Source organism: Brienomyrus brachyistius, unplaced genomic scaffold (genome assembly GCF_023856365.1).
Source record: "Brienomyrus brachyistius isolate T26 unplaced genomic scaffold, BBRACH_0.4 scaffold384, whole genome shotgun sequence".
Taxonomy (NCBI): Eukaryota; Metazoa; Chordata; class Actinopteri; order Osteoglossiformes; family Mormyridae; genus Brienomyrus; species Brienomyrus brachyistius.
In genome coordinates this window covers 289-19,974 of record NW_026042659.1, presented here as the reverse complement: position 1 = coordinate 19,974, position 19,686 = coordinate 289, and the positions used below count along the sequence as shown (strand labels likewise).

At 48.2% G+C, this 19,686-nt stretch overlaps 1 protein-coding gene across 3 annotated transcripts; it reads left to right on the top strand.

The window, feature by feature from the left end:
- Window positions 1-694: 694 nt before the first annotated feature.
- LOC125728984 (AT-rich interactive domain-containing protein 3B-like) lies at window positions 695-17,337 on the top strand. 3 transcript variants are annotated; one of them, XM_049005537.1, is made up of 4 exons: window positions 695-802; window positions 2,797-3,402; window positions 16,346-16,420; window positions 16,814-17,337. In XM_049005537.1, the coding sequence occupies exons 1-4, from the start codon at window positions 767-769 to the stop codon at window positions 16,895-16,897; spliced, it is 801 nt and encodes a 266-aa protein (XP_048861494.1). In that variant the 5' UTR covers window positions 695-766; the 3' UTR covers window positions 16,898-17,337. The 3 variants fall into 3 exon arrangements, with proteins under 3 accessions (XP_048861494.1, XP_048861492.1, XP_048861493.1); XM_049005535.1 differs by lacking the exon at window positions 695-802 and adding an exon at window positions 809-1,666; XM_049005536.1 differs by lacking the exon at window positions 695-802 and adding an exon at window positions 809-1,670.
- Window positions 17,338-19,686: the final 2,349 nt, after the last annotated feature.

Here is a 19,686-nt window from a genome sequence, read left to right as displayed (position 1 = left end):
TTAGTACGACTCAAATGCATAATAAAGTAATATGAAAACAATAGGCTACAATCACAATACAGATATTAGTAAAGTAGTTTGATGAGGTTCGCATGGGTTTTTTTCGACCGAGCTAATATTAATCGTGTTAATAATTAGACAATAATACAAAACAAGATGTTAATGGCATCTTTATAATCTTAAGGATCACTGACGGACTCCAAGACAGTGTTCGAATACAGCCCGAAAAAAGAGGAAGAGCGCAATGAGGATTAATACAGGGTGGAAACTAATTATACAACTTGGGACATGAGCCTTATGAAAGAGAGCAGTATAAAGCGGCATGTTTCAGAGCTGTTATCTGTAATGAGAGCTCTGTCCCAGCGATCGGCGTCTGCCCGCGGTATGCGCTGTAATTATTCCGGCGGCCCGGGCGCACAAGCTCGGATCCTAGTCGCTGTCAGGGGCGGATCTTATAGATGATATGTGCATAGGCGGGGGTGTAATTCAGGGGTGTGGGAAACCCAACGCAAAACTCCTAGGGATGAGGTTGGGCGGTTTTTTTTTCTTCTTTCCTTTCTTCCTTCCCCCGTGCCCCTTTTGATTAAAATATAACAATCACAAGTTCGCTTTTTGGTAGCAGCCCTCGAAACTCCACAGTCGCGTTTTCTGTCGGAGGACAAAATCCCAAAGCTTTTTGTGTGTGCATGCATAGCCCCCCCGGTGCTTTGGGTTGGGAGAGAGAGTGTGCCAGCGAGGAGGGGAAAGGTTAGCTGAGAAAGGAGGGATGGTGGACAATTCCGGTAGCAGCAAATCGCAAATGGTGAGTTTCGTCCTAGTTTGGCCCGGTGCCCGGGACTGCAATCGGTTTCTGCTGAGACAGTAGTGGGAGTAAAGGGGAAATTGCATCTGTCGTCAGTAGTTACCATACAGCGATTCAATTAAACGGAACCCGTTTATATTTTCATGCGGCTTCCGAAAGCGGTTCTGCCAAACTTGGTTCGTAGCGATCGCGGTTAACATTACTTTAGATAACAGCCTGGTACTGCAGTTGAGCGCTTCTTCATTAAAGTTCAGGTCGTTGAATACTGAAGGACAGCCAATGAATGTAATAAAAATGTAAAAATTGTGTTTGTAAAAATACGCTTTTGGATATTCACCTTTTTAATTTGTTCTTTTTTTCATGAAACACTGTCGTTTAATCCTGTGGAAATAGTCTTTACATTGCAGTTTGTTCAAGGGATACGTGTATGGTAAATATTTTGAAACGACACAGAATGATTCATTTGTTGACTGTCAACGTGGCTCCAGAACAGCATATTGTACGTTAAATTCTCCGGGATCGTAATGTCATTTAACATGCTCGCTTTTACCATATTGGGGAGGGGGACGAGTTTCTATCCAGGTCATTAGGAATTAAATATTTTTAAAGGGAAGGCAAACATTGACGAAACTAAATTTTTATTGACTGGATATTACTATCTTTTTGATAAGCCTAATATAGCGGTCACCATGTTTCACTGTGAAACATAAACGAAAAGACGGACACCGAGTAATTTAAATGATTTAGTGTCCGATCCGGGTATCTGCGGTTAAAAACAGGTCTATCGTCCCTCTGGCCACTTCGTGGTGGAGATCAAAGGTGGGGGAAGTCTGTTTTCCCTGGAGGTCTGCCTTCCTAAAGTCAGTAGGTATTCATTCGTTTCTTATCACCCAAAGGAGCACAGACGCTTGGAAGTAGTTTCGTTTTTTTTTTTTTTGTTAAATAAACTGGCGCCATAGTAAACCACTGGGTTATAGGAAAGTGAAACCTTAAGTTATATCATTAAAACCTTTAAAGGTTCATAGATTGATTTCTGGAAGGTGCAGATGAGACAGGACAAACTGACCAGGCTATTTGGGTCTTTGTGTTACCAGTGACAAAGCTAATCACTGCAGAAAAGTGATTTCCTCTGCGCTCTTTGCCTTTTTGTCAGTCTGTAGCAGATCGGAACTTATCTCTAAACTGGTTATCGAAATGATTTCCCGGGCTCGTTCATAACAGTAATAAGTAGCCTTTTCGTTTTGCACTCCTCACTCTCTGGATAATGTTCCTGTAGATTTTGTGGAAATGGCCTACCTAAATGGTGAAAGTTGACAGTGTGCGCAAAAGAAATTTTGCAAGAAGGACAAATTGTGCAAAAACTTATATATAATGTGTCTGATGTGTTGGTTTGATATCAATTTAAAAGAAATAATTAAAGAAAAATCTGACAACATTCATTTGGAGTCTAATATGGAGTTTACATTTGCCTCATGTACTCCAGTGTCTGCAGGTGCTCTCCTATTTCATTTATTTACATTATTTATGGGGGCGACGTGTAATTTTCTATCTAAAGAGACTTGCAAGGCTCCCGGGTTAATAGATAACCCTTTCAGCCCTGGACCTTGCCCAAAAAAGACTGGCCCAATTAAATTCGAGGAAGACGCTTAACCCACAATTATCATGGAAAGTTTCCTGTCATATAACCGACTGAAACATGTAATTATAAACTTTTCACTCTGCTTTCAGATGAGAACTGCCTGCATGACATAAGCATTTCATTTAGGGAGCGAGATGTGATGCACCCTCGTTGAGATTTGACACGTTGCTCCCTTGTTAAAATAATATTATTGATAACAGGAGTTGCTCTTGTGAAACCTGTTGATTGTGTCTGATTATTTTTTTTTTCATTGTTATGTCAACAGCATCCATGAGTTTTATGAGCTCTTGCCCGAAATGCATGTTGAGTGCTGTTGACTCTGCTTTGACTGTGTCGTGCGACTCGTCCCACCCAGCCCGGCTTGTCCCAGGAGAGCGGCCTGGGAGGGGCCTTCCCACACACTGGCGTGGCTGGGCTCAAGCTGGAGGCGGTGATGGAGCAGCTGCAGAGACAGCAGCAAGCCCGCCTGGAAATGGAGCGCAAGGAGCAGCGTCTGCGCGAGGCCCATGTCATGTATGTCCAGCAGGTGGCGGCGCAGCAGGCCATCCTGGCTGCCGCCCGCACCTCAGGGGGGCTCTTCTCGGGGAAGGCCTCGGAGTGCCGGCAGGGTGGTGGGGAGTCGGGACGTTCCTGCGGAGAAGGGGCCCGTGACTCGGAGGGGGAGGACGAGGAGGATGAGGAGGCGATGGAGGACGAGGAAGGCTGCGAGGAGGATGCGGCCAGTGGGGGAACTGCACTTGAATATCTGCGCGAGCAGAGCCTAGCGCTACAGAAGGCGACCTCGCGCCTCCCTGCTCATCCCTGCCCCCCCTACTTGGCTCCCGGGCCCCAGTGTGCCACATCGCCTCCTGTCAGAGTGAAGCAGGAGCCTGAGGAGGAGAGCCGCTCGCCTGCGGGACCTCCTTCGGCCACCTCGCCCAACGGACAGGCCGACTGGAGCTACGAAGAGCAGCTTAAGCAGGTCCGTGTGGATTCCTGGGGTGGGGGGGAATTTGTGTAATGTCTGTGCCAACATCCCCCTGGTAACGGAGAAGCAGTAACAGTTCCAGCTGCTGCATTAAGACATACGTCCTCTCCCCTGGGGGGGGGGGCTCGTGTGGTTGTGGCTGTGGCAGAGGGTGGGGTGCTTATCTCCACCGTGGCATAGGGCCTGTCAGTCTGAAGCTTCAGGGAGGGCTGCCGTTTTGGCTCCTGCAGCTAAGTGTACACTGGCAGACAGCCAGCCCCCCCCCGCGCCCCTGCCCTCACGGCGGTCTTACTTTCCCTCCCCAGCTTGCTTACAGCTGGAACTCTCTGCGTCTGGGTCCTCCCCTCGTGGCGGGGATCCTGGCTTGGCCCACATCCAGGTGACGCAGTCAGCCGGATCGGAACTGTGCACGTGTGTGTGGGGCGGGGGTGTTAGTTGTACTACATTGCTGCTTCAAGGTTGTCATGTGCACAGTGGCCTGGCAGTATGACATCATCGTCTCGCCGCTTGCAGCCAGAGAGGGAAAATAAACAGCACAGCGGGAACGACTTGCAGCTAATGGTGCTGGGGTGGGAGTGACGGAGGGGGGGGGGGCACGGCTGCCTCTTATGGGGCAGGTATGCCGATGCTGCGAGAATTTATGGTGCTATTTCAGAATAGCCTGTTTTGGTACATTGCCTCAACAACTATGTTTTATCTCATTTATTTTGGTTTTGGGGAGGGTGGTGCAGAACAACAGTGGGTGGAGACCAAAGCCAGCCATCGCATTTAGGGTGGAGCTCGCTGCTATATTTACCACGTTATTGACAGTGTACCATGTGCCTACATGAGCAGCGGGTCACATTACAGGAAGGTGGCATCAAAACTGAAGGGTCGGGGGGTGGGCAGCTGTTCAAGCACCACCCCTGCCCCCCAGACATGCACACATTGTAACATAAACAGGTGTGTAGGTGTTTTTCTTTTAACAAAAAGAGTGTAATTTTAGCCTCTAGCTAGGGCCTCCACTAAGACGACCAGCACCAGTGAGTCTGCAGTGTCATTACGGCGGCTGATGTGTGGCCCAGTATATTTGCAAAGTTTGCATGTGATCAGAAGGTTGCTGGTTCAAATGCCTGAGTTGGCAAAGTGATGTCACAGCATGGCTCTTATTCCCAATCGCTCCGGGGACTGGCTGACTGCTTTCCCAGATGGATGTTGCTTTGAATAAAAGCATCTGATAAATAAATAAAATGTAAAGTAAATTTATGCTGGTTTGAGGCCTTTCAGCTTATGCCCGGCATGGGGTGTGATTGTGGGTTTGGGGGGGGTGTGCGATCTGAGGTAAGCAAAACTTTATTTTCCATTCTACACAGACGAGTACATTGGGATTCTTGTACGGTTCCCTCAGTCAGGGTTTAAGACTATGACGTACAAAAATACGTTGTGGAATACTCTCCCATTGAGAGAATGCTTTCAGCCTGGGTTTCTGCTCTGAAAGTGGGGGGCTTCCCCGACCTCAGTTAGCAATGCCCCCAGCCGGGACCGTAAACCCTGCCGCTGAAGGTCTTGCCAACAATAGATGGAAAGAAATTAGAGGCGTTACATGACTGGCTTTGGTCTGCTGTCTTAAACTGTGTTCTGGTTAATTAGGTCAGTTAAACAGGCATGGATCTCGGCTTTTCCGGCACCTAATAAAGAAAGAAGTACCTTTCAAGTCTGTCTTGACAGGAAGTCAGTGAGCAAACAATGAGAGCAGGTGTGATGTGGACGCTTTTTTTCTAGATCGGGTTACAATGCTTGATGCGGCGTTGCGGGGCTCTGAGCGAGCGATTCACGCATCCCGAGAGCTCTGCGTTGAGAAACAGTGGCTACTCACCCTTCCATTGTTCCTGAGCTGCGGATGTGCACCTTGGATCAGGAGTCAACCTGAGAGTTTAAATAAATAAATAGGCTAAATAAGTTTAACCTCAGAGTTAAAAGCTGACAAGGGAATTTGTTATCTATGTCATTATCTGTAATAGCAGCTCCCCCCCCCGCCCCCAGCATTTACAGATTTTAGAATTTTTGAATGGATGAAATTTAATTCCATTTTAGCAGATTACTTAGGAAATTATTAGCAAAAGTCCTTAGGTCATGGTTCGCTTAAGAAGTCTAGGTCTGACTAATGTAGACGTGCCATGAGTGTATAGCATGATTATTAATGTTTATGGTCATGATCTGAAGCCTATAACATAGTGTCAGAATTTACTCGTGGGATTTCAGTTGCTACATTTCCATGCAGAATGAAACAATTCCTTAAATCGGAGAAAAAAAACACTTACATGTGTGATAAGAGGGGAGTATAATTATCGTTAGATTTCCGGACCCTGAGGAGAACACTGCATGAGTTTTCAAAGCGGGTAGGGCATTAAGTGAGCATGAAGTTCAGGTAACGTCCCCAGTAGATACCTGGTTTAAAGACAGTTTGAGTAAGTTGGATATGGGGCCGAACATTATGGTTAATGCATTTAATGATGGGTCCCTGCTGAAGATGCTTCTGGTGATGTAGCTGGGATGGGATCTAGAGGACAAGTGGTTTATTTTGTTGCAAAGTTCATGTTTTTTCCCCTGGAGGAAGTGAGGGTGCAAAGATGTGTGTGAATGGTGACGTTCTCCTTTTCTGGCCTCTTGTTGTGTCAGCCCACCAGCGTTTGGTAACTCCGGCCTTGTGGCAGGTTCAGGGGGGGATGGGGGAGGTGAGGTGTGGGGGATTTGATATTGTATGAGCTAGGGGTGTAGCTCATTGAGGTTTAATCGAGGTGGATGTTTTATGACTACATACATGTAAATATTAGTTGTAGGTTAATGTTTCGTATTTCTATATAACTAAATTTTCCGTAGCAATTTTTTAATTTGTTGGTAAATTATGAAATATGGCAGCATGAGTTGCAGATGTGGACAATTTCTTCTTCTGTGTGGACCATCTGACCTCAGCCCAGCTTTAAATGGCAGAGTAAATAATTGTCAAACAAGAGAGGGGACAAAGGATCCTGGGTTGGAGGGGGGGGATGGTTGGAGGGGGGGGGCATTTGTTAAGGAGGGTCAGGTGACACCTGCGCCAACCGTGCGGATCAGGGGAAACGGATCGGGGGGGGTTTAGCTTTCAGGCGTGTTGGCCACACTTCAGCTGCAGAGTGACCTGTGTCTGCCCCTTTGGAGGGCTCAGGGGTGGGGGTCTGCTAGGCGACACTGTGCCACCTTCAGTCCTCGCTCTTATCAGGTGCACTATGTGGGGGGGGGGGTGTTTGCGATATTTGGCCCCCTCTCCCAACAATTGGGCAGGAAGTCCAGGTTTGCGCAACTGTGGGGAACTGCAGTGGGGGTGGGGGGGTTATGAAAGGCCCAGGAAGGGGAGGAACGCCCAGCACTCCGGAGTCCTACGATTTATTTATGTCTCTGGTGTGTATCCGCGCATTTGCTGCGACAATGGGACGCGTAATGAGTGGAGTGAGGTGTGTCCGCCCCTGAAAGGAGTCGGGCCTGTTAACGAGGCGGCAGGGAAACGTGAGAAATGTCTTTACCGTCGAGTATCCTGATACCAGCCGCCGGGCCCTTCGACTCTTTGTCTGACGCAGTTGAAGTGTCCCGCCCTGCTCCTGGTGCAGCCCCTTATTCCCAGTTCATGCTCGGTCTTCCGGAACGTTCTTATTATTCCGTGACGAGATGGGATGAGTGAGTTCGGATGCTGCTGTAATTGCACTACCCGGGATTAATGTCGGCTGTGATCCAAGACTTCTGGTGGGAAATTGTGAAAAACCCAAGTGTGGAAAATTTATTCATATATATATATTTTTAGATATATCATATTTGTGATTTAATAATGGCGCAAACAAGACAGCTATACATTTTTCACCCTTCAAAATTAATCTTTCGAGATCGGCAGTGAATCCATCACGCATGCTGTTAAAAGGAAATCAGCAGAGATTTAGAGTATTTCACGGTTTATCAGAAATTATAGACGGCTTTGTCTGAAAAGTAGTGCATTAAATCATCCTCAGACAGTCATGCGTTACCTGTCATTCAGAAGAGTCGCACGGGTAAATGAAGAAGAGAAAGCATCTTTGAAAGCATCTCTCTCTATGTATAACCCAGGATTCCAATGTTCACATACAGCTGGATAATTAGGAGCACAAACTGATTTAACACTTAAGTGAATAAAAAATTTCTTTAATTCTTCAAAACATGTCTGAGCTGTTCTGTTCAGCTTATCAGTGTGTATTTTTCCTTGACTTAAAAGGCCTTTTCGAACCTCTAGAATGGGTAATGGCCGTTACGATCAGTAAAGGCTGACTCCTGTAATCCCTAGCTGGAAGCCCAAATGTTCACTGCACTTTAGTACCTGTGCTATGGCTGTCGCACCCACAGTGTTGCATCTCAGTCCTCGAGTTTGGTCTGACATTCGCATTTGCATAGCTATAGTATATAGGAAGAGGAAGTGTGCTTTTAATTAGATTAGGAATCAGGAATGGGGACGACCTATGTCAGGCAGCTGTAGTGTGACTCCTCCATGCAGAGGTGTCCTCTCTAGATACAGGCAGGTCTCTGCCTTGGTTAGACGCACATCATTCATATGTATATTATTGTCTTAAGACGTTATGTGTTCTGTACATTTATATTCTATTGATTTAATTTCTGTTGTATTCTTACATTTATACATATATGTTCAGTTAAAGTGTTTCTCTGTATGTCTTGTAATTTCATCCTGTAATTCATGTTTGGCAATAGATAATTCCAGTATGTTCGTATACACTGGCAATAAAGCGTTCTAAGTATATATGTTTTTATATGGCTGTTCAGATGGATCCGTTTTGGCAGTGTGGTACAGGGTGGGCGGTTAATGCGGCATTTCCAGTTTTAAACATACCCCCCCCCCATATTTATACATGGCTTTCACATGTGGCTGGCTTTTTGGGCATGGGGGTGGTGTTGGGAGGGGGGGGGGTCACTCTGTGTGTGGCAGAACACTTTATATGCCTTTGTTTTGGCCCCTTTGCAGCAAGCCCCTGCTCGTCTGCTGGGGGGTGGCGGCTTTGTGGGTGGGGGTGGTGCTGCTGATGAGCCTGTGTGTTTGGTAGCGGGGGCCTTTACATATCCTGCCCCCTCCTGTCCACCTGGAGCTAATGTCCCCACAACTTTTTAAATTTGATTTGATATATTTAATTTGAATTAATATGAACTTGAAGAAGCTGTTTGGCTCCTTGCAAAGGAGACGGCCTTCATATGCACTAGTGCAACTCTGCTGAGCCGTTTCTTTATACACGTTTATAGCAGAGAGCCCCCACTGTGCTGGGTGCTGGATTTCTGTAGTTGGGTTTAGACGCCCCCTGTGTGGTGTGGAGATGGGGAGGTGTTTGGGTGTTTGGTGCGAGCTGGTGGGGGCTGTGGTCTGCCTGTAGATTGCTCTGCCCCACCCAGAGGAAACATTCCAGACAGAATTAGAGTCAACTCCCCCAGCAGCAAGACTTCCCTCTTGGGAGTGGGGGGGGGTCCCTACACTTAACCCATACTGTGATTTGTGATCTCTCTTCATTCACGGCTAAACGGAAAAGGGGGTGGGGGCAGAGGGCAAACAGTATTGGTAGTGTGAGGCTGAGGGGGTGGGGGGCAGGTCTTTTTCTTTTATTGGCTGTTTCCCTCCACCCTGACCAACCATGAATGCCCTAAATGTTGCTGATCCTGCCCTTTATTCATCCATCTGCGCCACTTCCAGTCTAGGCTTGTGGTCACACCTTGTGTGTCTTTAGTGTCTGTTTCACTCAGTGTTAGTTAATAAGCACCTACCGTAGTCTAGAAGTATAGTGTTTATCAAGCAGTATATGCAGCCTTGGATAGGGCAGCCTCACGCCAAGGCAATGTGGGCTCTGAAGGCGAGTTGCTAAAAAAATAGCTAGTGTACAAGGACAGAAGGGTGGGGGAGTTTGTTACCTGGCTAACGGCTGGCTAACACTAACGTTATGGAGAAATTAGAAAATGAACCCGGATCCCATTTTACAGGGACAAAAAAAAAGCAAGAAGTAATTGCGACTAAGAAAACGGGGCTAATGCCTGTGAATGGAAGGTCGTCGGTTCAAATCCCGTCCGTGGCTAAATATTCACATCTCTACTGGGCGCTTGAGCAAGGCCCTTAACCGGTTGGCGCTGGATCAATGGCCTGAGCCTGTGTTATAACCTGTGTGTGTGTCTCTAAGCATGATGGGATATGTGAAAAGAACCTGCCTGTACCTGTAGTTCTGCAAATGGCCTAAAAAGGGTTTATTTTGCGTTTCCTCGCACGGTGACGTTATGTGAGTGAGGTGTGGGGCATTTGCAGTGTCATGTGACCTGTACAGCTGCATGTGACTGGCTCAGAACCGGCATGAATGAGCACTCCAGGCACCTCATGCTGTCTGAAGCCCGCTGTGTCTCCAAGCCTGTTTGGCACAGGGCCAAGACCGCAACGGGCACAGAGGTGTCGGGAGCATCATGTAAACACTGAGAGCCCCCCCCCAGCACCCCCTCCCAACCCGGTGGTCTGGCTCCTTGCCACCTGCTATGGAGTCTGCTTTGTTGCTTGGGGGGAGGGGGACCAGAGAGAGACGTGTGTTTGACTTTATCACCTCACCGATGTGCATATGTGCACATGCATTTATGCCCCCCCCAATTCACTTTGTGGGGAGGATCCAAAGGGTGCCTAGTTTTTGTTACAGGCCCCCCCATCCTGTGTGACCTCCTGCCACCCCCATGCACGCCCTTCACCGTCGACCTCCGTTCTCTAACAGCATTGTGTTTGGGGGGGGGGGGGTTATGACATATTCTCCTTCCCCATCCTCTCTGTGTTCTTGTTCGTCCCCCAGGCGTTGCCTTCAGCCTGTTCCACTCTAGCGATCAGGCCCCTTTTTACACCCAGAGGTTCCAGCACGACCAGGGTTCACAGTCCGTAGAGGTCCTGCTCGATCCCGTCGTGCCTCCATTCAAAGTGTATTGGAATAATCCAGTTTGACTTGCCTGTTTCTGCTGCAGGTTGGAAGCTCAACTTGGGAAAATTGGGCACTGTGTCATTGTCATGTGCCGCTTTTTGCATTTAACGTGAGGTGTGGTTTTGTCATATTTATGATTCGGTAGTCGTGCCAGTTTCACAATCGCTGCAAAGCTGTTTTTGGAAATGATGGAAAATTACAGCAGTGCATCTGCCTCCTGCTAGCTTGTTTTTCCACTCTGTGACTTGATTTACATCCTTAATTTGGGGAAATGCTGCTGTGATCTTGGCCTGAAATATTCGCGAAATGTTTTGAATTCACCATTATGCCCTTAAATGCTACTACAGTGTTGATAAATAATAAGTTCTCACGGTGAGTGTTGATGGGTGTTCACTCTGAATGCCTGTTTGGCTTGATCGAGTTAAAAACACTCATGATCTCATGCTGTAGCAATGATCAGGAGGAAGCCATTTGTGAGGAACTTGTGACTGTGTGTCCTTAACAGTGAATTCAAACCTGAGTGTTTTTAATATGCCCTTAAAATGCAAATGACAAATCAAAAATAACTTTCAGGCATCTTCATAGACAATTGATTTAATACCCCTTTGTAGTTTAGCTGGTATCTGCTCCACTCCGAGTCCCTTTATCACTCTCCAGAGTCTGATTGTCGGCTCTTGGGTCAGTTTATGGTTTTAGTTTGTACTATGGTTCTGTTAACTTCTTGGCATTGCATCTCTACCTGCTCCAATGAATGTCCTGCACATTTACATCGTGTCCACGCACTCTCCCAACAGCCATTGGCTACTTCTGATGGGAAGTAACCCATGGTTGATGTTCGGGAGCTGGGTGAGGTTAGTAATACCGCAGGTTTGCAAACTGCTGGAATGACGCAGAGCATTCGTGGTTCAGACGTCTGTTATTACTCTTTATCGCTGAGTCTGTACATTCAAAAGCGCGTATTTAAGCCCATATATATATATATGTATATATATGTGTATATATGTATATATATGTGTATATATATATGTAAATAAATATACAAAAAAAATTTCATTCGTAATAGTCAGCTGGTACTAAAATAGATTTTGTTGATCAGACAGGGGTTCCTGAGTAGTGGACATGTACCCTGTCATTCCGTCTTGCAGCATTTTGTCTGTTTGTGTACCTCTGTTCCCTGGATAAGGTTTCAGGTGGCTGTAAATCCAAATGGGTGACTGGCTCCATAAAACAAATGGCTGGACTAGGGCAGTGAATCATTCACCACTGGACCTGCTGGACAGGTGTGGCTTGAGTGGCCCGTCTGGGGATGGGCTGGGATGGTTTGGGGGAGGGTTGGTGGTGTTTTGGTTGACTTGGGACCATTAAGGGGGTCAGGGAACCATCCTGTGTGTGGTCAGCTAACCACAGATGTGCACGTTTGGTTCATGCTTGTTTAATATGAGCTTGTCTCTCCGTACTTTGGTTTTTTTTTTCCGTGTAGCTGGATACAGATTTCGCAGGAATTCGGTGATGTCTGCTGCAGAGTGGCGTGACTTGTGGTTGCCCCTCGATCTCCATAATGTCTGTTGCCCAGTTTTCTCGGTGTATACGCCCACAAGCACTCGGGTGCGTAGCAACTGCGTGCCCAGGGATGCGGCAGCACCATTCGACACATTGAAGAAGTGGTTACTGGTTTCCCATAACCCAAGCAGCATGTGATATATATATTTTTTTTATCTGAGGTGTAGAACGACTCTTCTGACCAAAACCAAACAGGACCCTGGGAGCTCTGTGAACAACTGACCATACTTCCTCTAAACTGACGAAGAGGAACCTTCATTTTTCTCCCATCTGATTTTTGGCTTCTCTTATGTTCATACATGAATTATTCGGGTATATTATACAGTTTGTTAAATCCCTTTAAATTGAAATGAAATGCATTCCTTAATGCTTCAGCAGCTGATGTTCTGAGTGTGGGGCTGCACTGTGCGACTCTGGCATCACTAACTAGACGGCAGAATGCAGATTTTCATCATTAGAATTATAACGAGCTTTATGCGCATTTCTAGAGCGACACGCCAATGAAAATTCTCTATGCTGTTTTCCACTTGCGTGAGCCCTGTGTTGTGGGTGGAAGTTTATCGTTCCTCTCTGAGGAATGTGCCGTCCTGGTGAAAGGGGTGCAGTCATAGGAGCACGGCCGTGTGTTTGGCTAAGCGGAGCTGCCGCTGACCAGCCACCGGATCTGTTTACTTGGACTCCTCGTGCTGACATGTGAAGTCCTTTTCTTCATTGTCTTTGGGGCCTTCAGACCCACCACCCCCCGCCTCGCTATTTTCTCCCCTCCCCTCTCCTCTCCAAGAATGAGAGTTAGAGGAATGTAAACAGAACGGGGTGGAAAAGCCATTTGGCCTCAGTGCCCCCTCCCCTTGTGTAGGCCCCCACCCTGAAAGATTGATCCTCTGGCCGCAGCTGCCCGCCAGTGACGGTGGCTTTCAGATCGTCGGTGGTATTTGATGTGACACGGCAGACGCACGTCACCTCGTCTGCCTGAAGCTCAGCAAGCCCCCGGTGGTGGAAAATGCTTCTTTGGAGAGGAGGGGTGTAATTCAGGCGATTAATGGCTGGGGGGGGTCGGGATGTAGCTGGAGGCCTGATTCTGTGGAGGTGTCTCAGCATGCTTGCCAAGTGTGGGCTAGTAGTCCCACTGTCTCCATCTTTCTGGCTGGAGCCCAGGCAGAGACCTCACTGCAATGCTCACTGTGGGGCTCATCGTGATCCTCACTGTAATCGTCACTGCAGCCTTCACGGCGAAGCTCCATATGGGCCTCACTGCAGCGCTCACTGTGAGCCTTGTTGCGGGCCTCCCTGCAACCCTCTTTGCCATCCTCACTGCACTGCAGGCCTTCTTGCAATCTTCCCTGCAGTAATTAGTTTAGAGCGTAGCGACAGATAAAGGGGATTAATACCTATAAAGGTTGCGGATTCGCTCCGTGATCCATCCAGAAGTCGGTTTTGCTTCCAGTTCTATTGCCACGAACTGTATAATTCCAATCAGTGGTGCATTTCGGCCAGGGAGTGAGTGGCTTTTAATGAAATGAACCCTCCCGGCATCTGCGGGAGTCATTTCCTTTGCCCTCCCCCTGCTGATGGTGCGAGAGTGTGTAGGGGAAGGTTATCGGGGGGGGGCAGTGCAGGGCGACTCGGTTCACTCCCTGGAATGCAGACTAGACGCCCCCTTCACCGATGCCCAGCTTCCAGCACTGGTGCAGTCCGGCCTGCTGAGAAAACCCTGCGACGTGTGTGGTTATATAACAGCCTTTTACATACACAGAGAGCAGACCTCCTGTCTCCATAGACATTGTAGGGGGAGGGGGAGGGGAGGGGAGGGGCGTGTTTGCCCTGTTCACGCTGACCTTTTGGCGGGCACTGAACCGTGCACAGGCTTGTGTTGATCCCTTGTTACATTTACAGAGATATTCAATGATCTCAATATGAACTCTGTGACTTCATCATGAAAATTGAGTTTCTTTTCCAATATTTAAAACGGAGTATTTATTATTATTTTTTTTTTATTGTTGCGTTACATTACTCTGTTTATTTTAGGGGGAGGTTTGCATGTTTGTAAATCCTGGGCTATTGATTAACCCGCAGTGGGATGAATCACCTACCTATAAGAAGAGAGATGTAGGGTGAAGTTCTTGGTGAGATGCTGGAGGGCATGTTTCCGCGTTAAGGGCACACACTCCTAGCCCATTTGACGATTCGGTAACTGGCTGTAGAAGCCTGCAATCCCTGCTTCTGCTTTTGCTCCGTCTTCCGGCACTTTCCATGACACCTTTTAGGCATTTGGTCGTGCCGGGCATTTAGAACTAGGAGTGAAGCGTGGTAAGACTGCACAGCGGCTCAGTCAGCCGCCGTCTGTTGGAGGCGTACAGGTGGCCTGTCTCATCCCCGTGGCCCTGTTATAGGCAAGAAGGCATATAAACCAGCTTGCCAGGGTGGGAAGTGGCCTGTAGGCTCCGGATTCTTCCTCGTTTGTGGTTGGCTGCGTTCGTCTTTATTGCTGCTCCGCATCAGTGCAGGAGGAAAAACGGCCTGGTCTCAGTTTCCCCTCTTACTGCGGGCGCCCTTTTTATATACATCTGAGTTGGCAGTAACGTGATTACTCATCCTGCAGTGAGACCAATGAACGAGATAACGGGATTACCCGGGGGGGTGACGTAGAGGGTAGGAAGAGCAGTTTCTGGTGTGTGTGTGTGTGTGTGTGTGTGTGTGTGTGTGTGTGTGTGTGTGTGTGTGTGTGTGTGTGTGTGTGTGTGTGTGTGTGTGTGTGTGTGTGTGTGTGTGTGTGTACGCGCTTAATGGAGTAGAATGGTTAGTATACTCTCCCATCAAGTCATGGGAGAAAGAGCAAATACAACTTAAGGCGCCAAAACGGAATTCTTAACATTCCTCTCCGGGTTTGTGTGTTGCAGCGCGGTCCGGGGTGTTTGTCTGTGGCGGCCAGCGTGTCTGAGTCCACACCCGTGTACGCGTGTCTGAAAACACACGAGTCTGTGTGCATGCCAGCCCAGAGCTCATTGTCAGAGGATCCTCACTGTGAACTCAAGCGCCGGTCGTAAAGGAGAGCTTCCACTTATTTTAAGAAGTGCGGATTGAAGTTGGATGTCTGTGTTAGCTGATATGCCTAAAACTGGCAGCGGAGTGAAGCTGCAGTGGTTTAATTTGCAGCCGGTTTCTCTAGCACGTACCGATCAATACGGCTGGCCCGTCCTCATCAATACGGCTGGCCCGTCCTCCACACGTGCGGTGAGGAACCTGCACACTGAACTGGTACCCTCCGTTCTAGAGCCGCAGAATCTATTGACCACATCGGGCAGGATTTATTATTGAGCTGCTGGTTCGGTCACACAGTAGTCGCGCATAATGCAGTGGCAGGCGTGCTCTCGTGTCTCAGCCCTCCTACTTGGCGTATTGCTGCTTGGTGTTTGCAGCGCCCAGTGGGGGTGGGTGAGGCCCAAGAGAACTTCAATAAAAACCCATTTTATGACCGCAGACCCTCCTCCCACTTCTTTCAGCACATCCTGTGGGACTCTTAACAATTCACATCTATACATATAGCTTTAGATCGGTCCAGTGGAGGTATAGAATCAGTCATGTATGGAATGTACTCTACTGGTGACAGTAGGCCTACGCTGCATCTTTGGGTCTTCTTCATATATGGTCTGACTCCAGGTTTGCCGTTTAGTAAAATGGAAGAATGGCACTGACAGTTTTTCTACATACAAGGGCTAAACATGGCATGTCAGAGCTGGGGGGGGGGCATTAGCAAAGCAGGAATGTCTGTAGTGTCATGCATCTCGATTAGGGTGTCATTTGTGATGGTATGTCAAAAGCATTCCGTGAAGTACTTCAGATCCGTCGCCCATGCAAATGGATGCTCTAATGGATTCTATAGAAGCGCCTTATTGAAATTTCTTTAATGTTTTTTTAAAGGCTTTTTGCCACAAATCAATGAATTCCGGGTCTTGCTGGTCTGCTTTCTTTGCCTGTAACATAAGGGAATGATCCAGCTGTGATGGATTTGTACCTCGAAGTCGTTGGGGTCAGTTGGGTAGAGACGGTCAAATCGAGCCGTCGCTGCTGCTGTGAGGGTTTGGCTCGTTTTCCGCTCGGTTTTGGACGGACATCGCCCTTGCAGAAATGCCTGCCCCTGCGCATTTCCGCGTGCTGGTGCTCGTATGTCGGCATAAAACATGTGGCGTGTCGACCGGCCCCCCCATAATCCCTTAAACATCGCAAGGATGGGAAGGGGAAACAAAAGGCAAGGCAAGGGTGGATGGGGCCAGTCAACAGTGGTCGACATGGTGTGGGGGGAGGGGCTGTAGGAATGTAATCCGCAAAGCTTCTGGAATGTTCTGTCTGCGCACAACGCACGCATCTGCCTCCCAGCCCTGACTGTCTGCACTGTCTCCATGCAGAATGGCAGCGCTGCCTGGGCCGATGAAGCCGACGGTGGGAGAGGAAGAGGAGAAGCATCCAGAGACTTTGCCAAAGTGAGGAAGTATAACGTACCTTCATGCAAAGCTGAGGAAGCAAAGGAAGCCTTGAGAAATTGGGTGAAAGCACTGTGCTGACCCTGGGATTTGAACCCACAAACCTTCCGATCACTAGCACTACATCCTAAGCTTCTGAAGCACATGTTATGGATAGTGGGTGGATTTGGTGTAACTACCGTTGAAGTTCAGATGCTCGATGAATTTAAATATAAAAATCACTCTTTATAGCCAGTCGCTTTGGTTTACTTCTGCATCCTTGTCAAAGTTGTCTACCAAAAGATCTCCTCCCACGTCTTGTATACGAATGGATGAGATTAATGTATAATTCTGTCTTCCAAATGAACGTCTGCCAGTAGCGGAACTTGTGCCGACCTTTGTTTTTCTCCACAGCTTTACGAGTTGGATAACGACCCCAATCGCAAAGAGTTCCTGGACGACCTGTTTGCCTACATGCAAAAGAGAGGTGAGGCTTAGCCGCCCATCCTGCACGGCAGCCATGGGTCAGTAGGGTTTCTCAGTCTTTTGTAACGCTGATGCACACTCTACTTCCACTCTGGGTGTGTCGTGTGTTTGCCAAATGGATTCCTGATTATAAGGACGGTGCAGCTGGTTTAAGTCAATAGTTGCCCTGGTGACGCATCCTAATTGGCAAACTGCCAAATAATGATGTTATTGAAGGCAGTAAGAAGCAGGTGACATAAACCGCAGCCAGAATTGACTGCTAATTTAATCGATTAGCGGTAAGACCCTCCAAAACCCCGCAGAGCCCCCAGCCCCCCACTTTCTGACGCTATCATTTTTTGTTTAGGATGCCGTTATCCATCTCATATCTCGGCAGGAATCGCGTTTCCTCGCACAGCACTCTGTGAACCTGTGTTTACCTAGCACCCTCTGTGTGTTGCCTGTCCCCCTGTCGGTATGATGTCAGAGGAACCCAAAGGGGCGGGGCTCTAATGGGGGAGGGGCTTAGGGGCAGGAATGCCTCAGGTCTCAGTAAGCAGGTTCAAACCAGCAGTTGCGATTTGGGCTTGTAGCAACAGACTGCAGGATCGAGGGTGTCTCAAACACCAGGGCACAGTTGCTGGAGCTGGTTCTGCTAAACCATAACCGACTACTTGTTAACTTGCTGTCAGATCGGACCATTCGCTCTGGTCGCATGGCAGATTCCTCTCATTGTGCCTTAAGTCTCCTGTTTTTGCTTTATCCCTCATGCTCTTCGGCTTTATTATGGCACCCTGTTGAGTGGCGACATGTCAGCATTGAAGACTGTTGGCAAGCAGCATAGCTTGCGATCTGTTATGGCAGGATGTGTCGCAGAAGCCGGGTTGGATGATTTATTGATCTGTATTGTCAGCTAGCGGCACCACCCTCCCCAAAAAGCAGGGCAGGTCGTGTGAATCTCAGCTGCCGCCAGTGATCATTTTGCTTTGTTTTGGGGCGGCCTGGGTTTCCTCTTATTTGACACGGTGGCAGTTGTCGGGTGTTTTTCGCGAGAGGTCTTTTCTCCGCTCTCCAAGGTCTGCGGCTCACTGTTTACAGTCACTGCAGTTCTTGGGTCAAAAGGGCAGGTCACGTGACTGTAGAGTGGAGCCGCGACTAAAACCGAAAGCTGGGGAGAGAACCTGATAAATGATCTGGCTGCTGGGGGCCCCACAGAGGCTGGTATTCAAAGCTCAGCTTCAAGGATCAGGTTCTGCAGCGCCAGACGCTCCACCACAGTCCCATTGCCATTGAATTTAAACAACAGTCATCCATTGACTTACTAACCCGGTCGCACTGCCACTATAGAGGAGTAGCTAAACGTGTGTGACATTGTGCCTTATGTTACACAGTGTATTTGACCCCCCCCCCCCCCCCCCCCCCCCCCGTAACGATCGAGAGGCGTCCAGATTGACTCATGGCCTCACTTCCGGGACGATACCCGGACGCAAGTCGACAGATATACATATGTTAAAATTCGTTGGATTGTTTTGATAAGCATCACAATACATTTACATTTACCCAGTACAGACCTACACTGTTACTCATTTTTATTTTATTCTCTATTTTTGGCCTGTCCAGTATGTCTTAAACTGCCCTAAAAGAGAAGAGAAATTTCTAGACAAGTTGTGTCTGCAACAGAAAAATGGAGAGCTGGAGTGTGGGTTTGGGGGCTGTAAAATCAGTTAAATATGGCTGTTAAGCTGTGTACTGCCTCGGCCCCCTCCCCCATGTTTTCTCCTCCTAATGCCTTTTGGCTGACCTCTGGGTCTCTCTCTACAGCTTTAATCACAGGAGCGTCTTTTCGCTGTTTTTCCATCCTGGCTGTGAGGGGCGCCGCGCGTTACTCTCTGCTTATTATCATAGTAATTATCATCATTGGCCACCGTCGTCGTGGTTACCCGGTATAGCTATGTAAAACATGTCGGTTTGCCTCGTGGGCTGCTTCTCTAAAACACTGTAATGTCCCCTGTTCCGTTTTCTTTCTTTCTTTCATTAGATGAGTTGGTCATGGTCTGTTGGAAGGCGGAGCTGAAACTGTAGAAGTTCAGTGTTGTGTCCAGTCTTGGTGCATGTTTGTTGTACTGCAAAATAAAAAAACATTCCAGTTCTACCTACTATTCTCAGGTACTGAGGCTGATAGTTAGACAACTTATAGAAAAGCTAGAAGGATTTGATTGGCAGGGCTTTATGAACCATTAACCTCCCCATGAAAGGTTTGAATTAAGCAGATGGGTGTGTGTTTGTGTTGGCCGGCTCCCCCCTCTTCAGGCAGCTGGGGGGTGGGGGGGGCCGCCGTTGGTGGGGGTGGTAAAGCGAGACTGCCAGCATTTTATTCCCGGGGATGGGGAAACCCCTGCGTAACGTCTGATTGGCTGTCACTGCTGCTCAGCAGCCATGATTAATGACCTCGCCTTTGATGGATGTTGAGCTTCCTGGTGGATCGGGACTCGCGGGCAGTGGGAAATGTCCGGCTGGTGGTGTCCCTCACAGTCACAGTGATCTGCTCTGTCCACATGCTTCAGAGATGCCATCTTAAATACTTGCTTTATTTTGTATAGCGTACGCTTTCTGCCGTAGCAGTTAGCTAACTTCCCCTCTCACACATGCAACGAGACCGTAAAACGTAAAACTATGTTTTGCTGGCTAGTTGCGCTAATAGATCTAGGTTTGTGGTGGGGAAGTCGTGGGACCAGCAGGCATGTTGGAGACCTGCACCACCACATGGCGACATGCATGGGGAATAGTCATTTTTATTGCCATAGTGAGAGGAAAAACCCCTG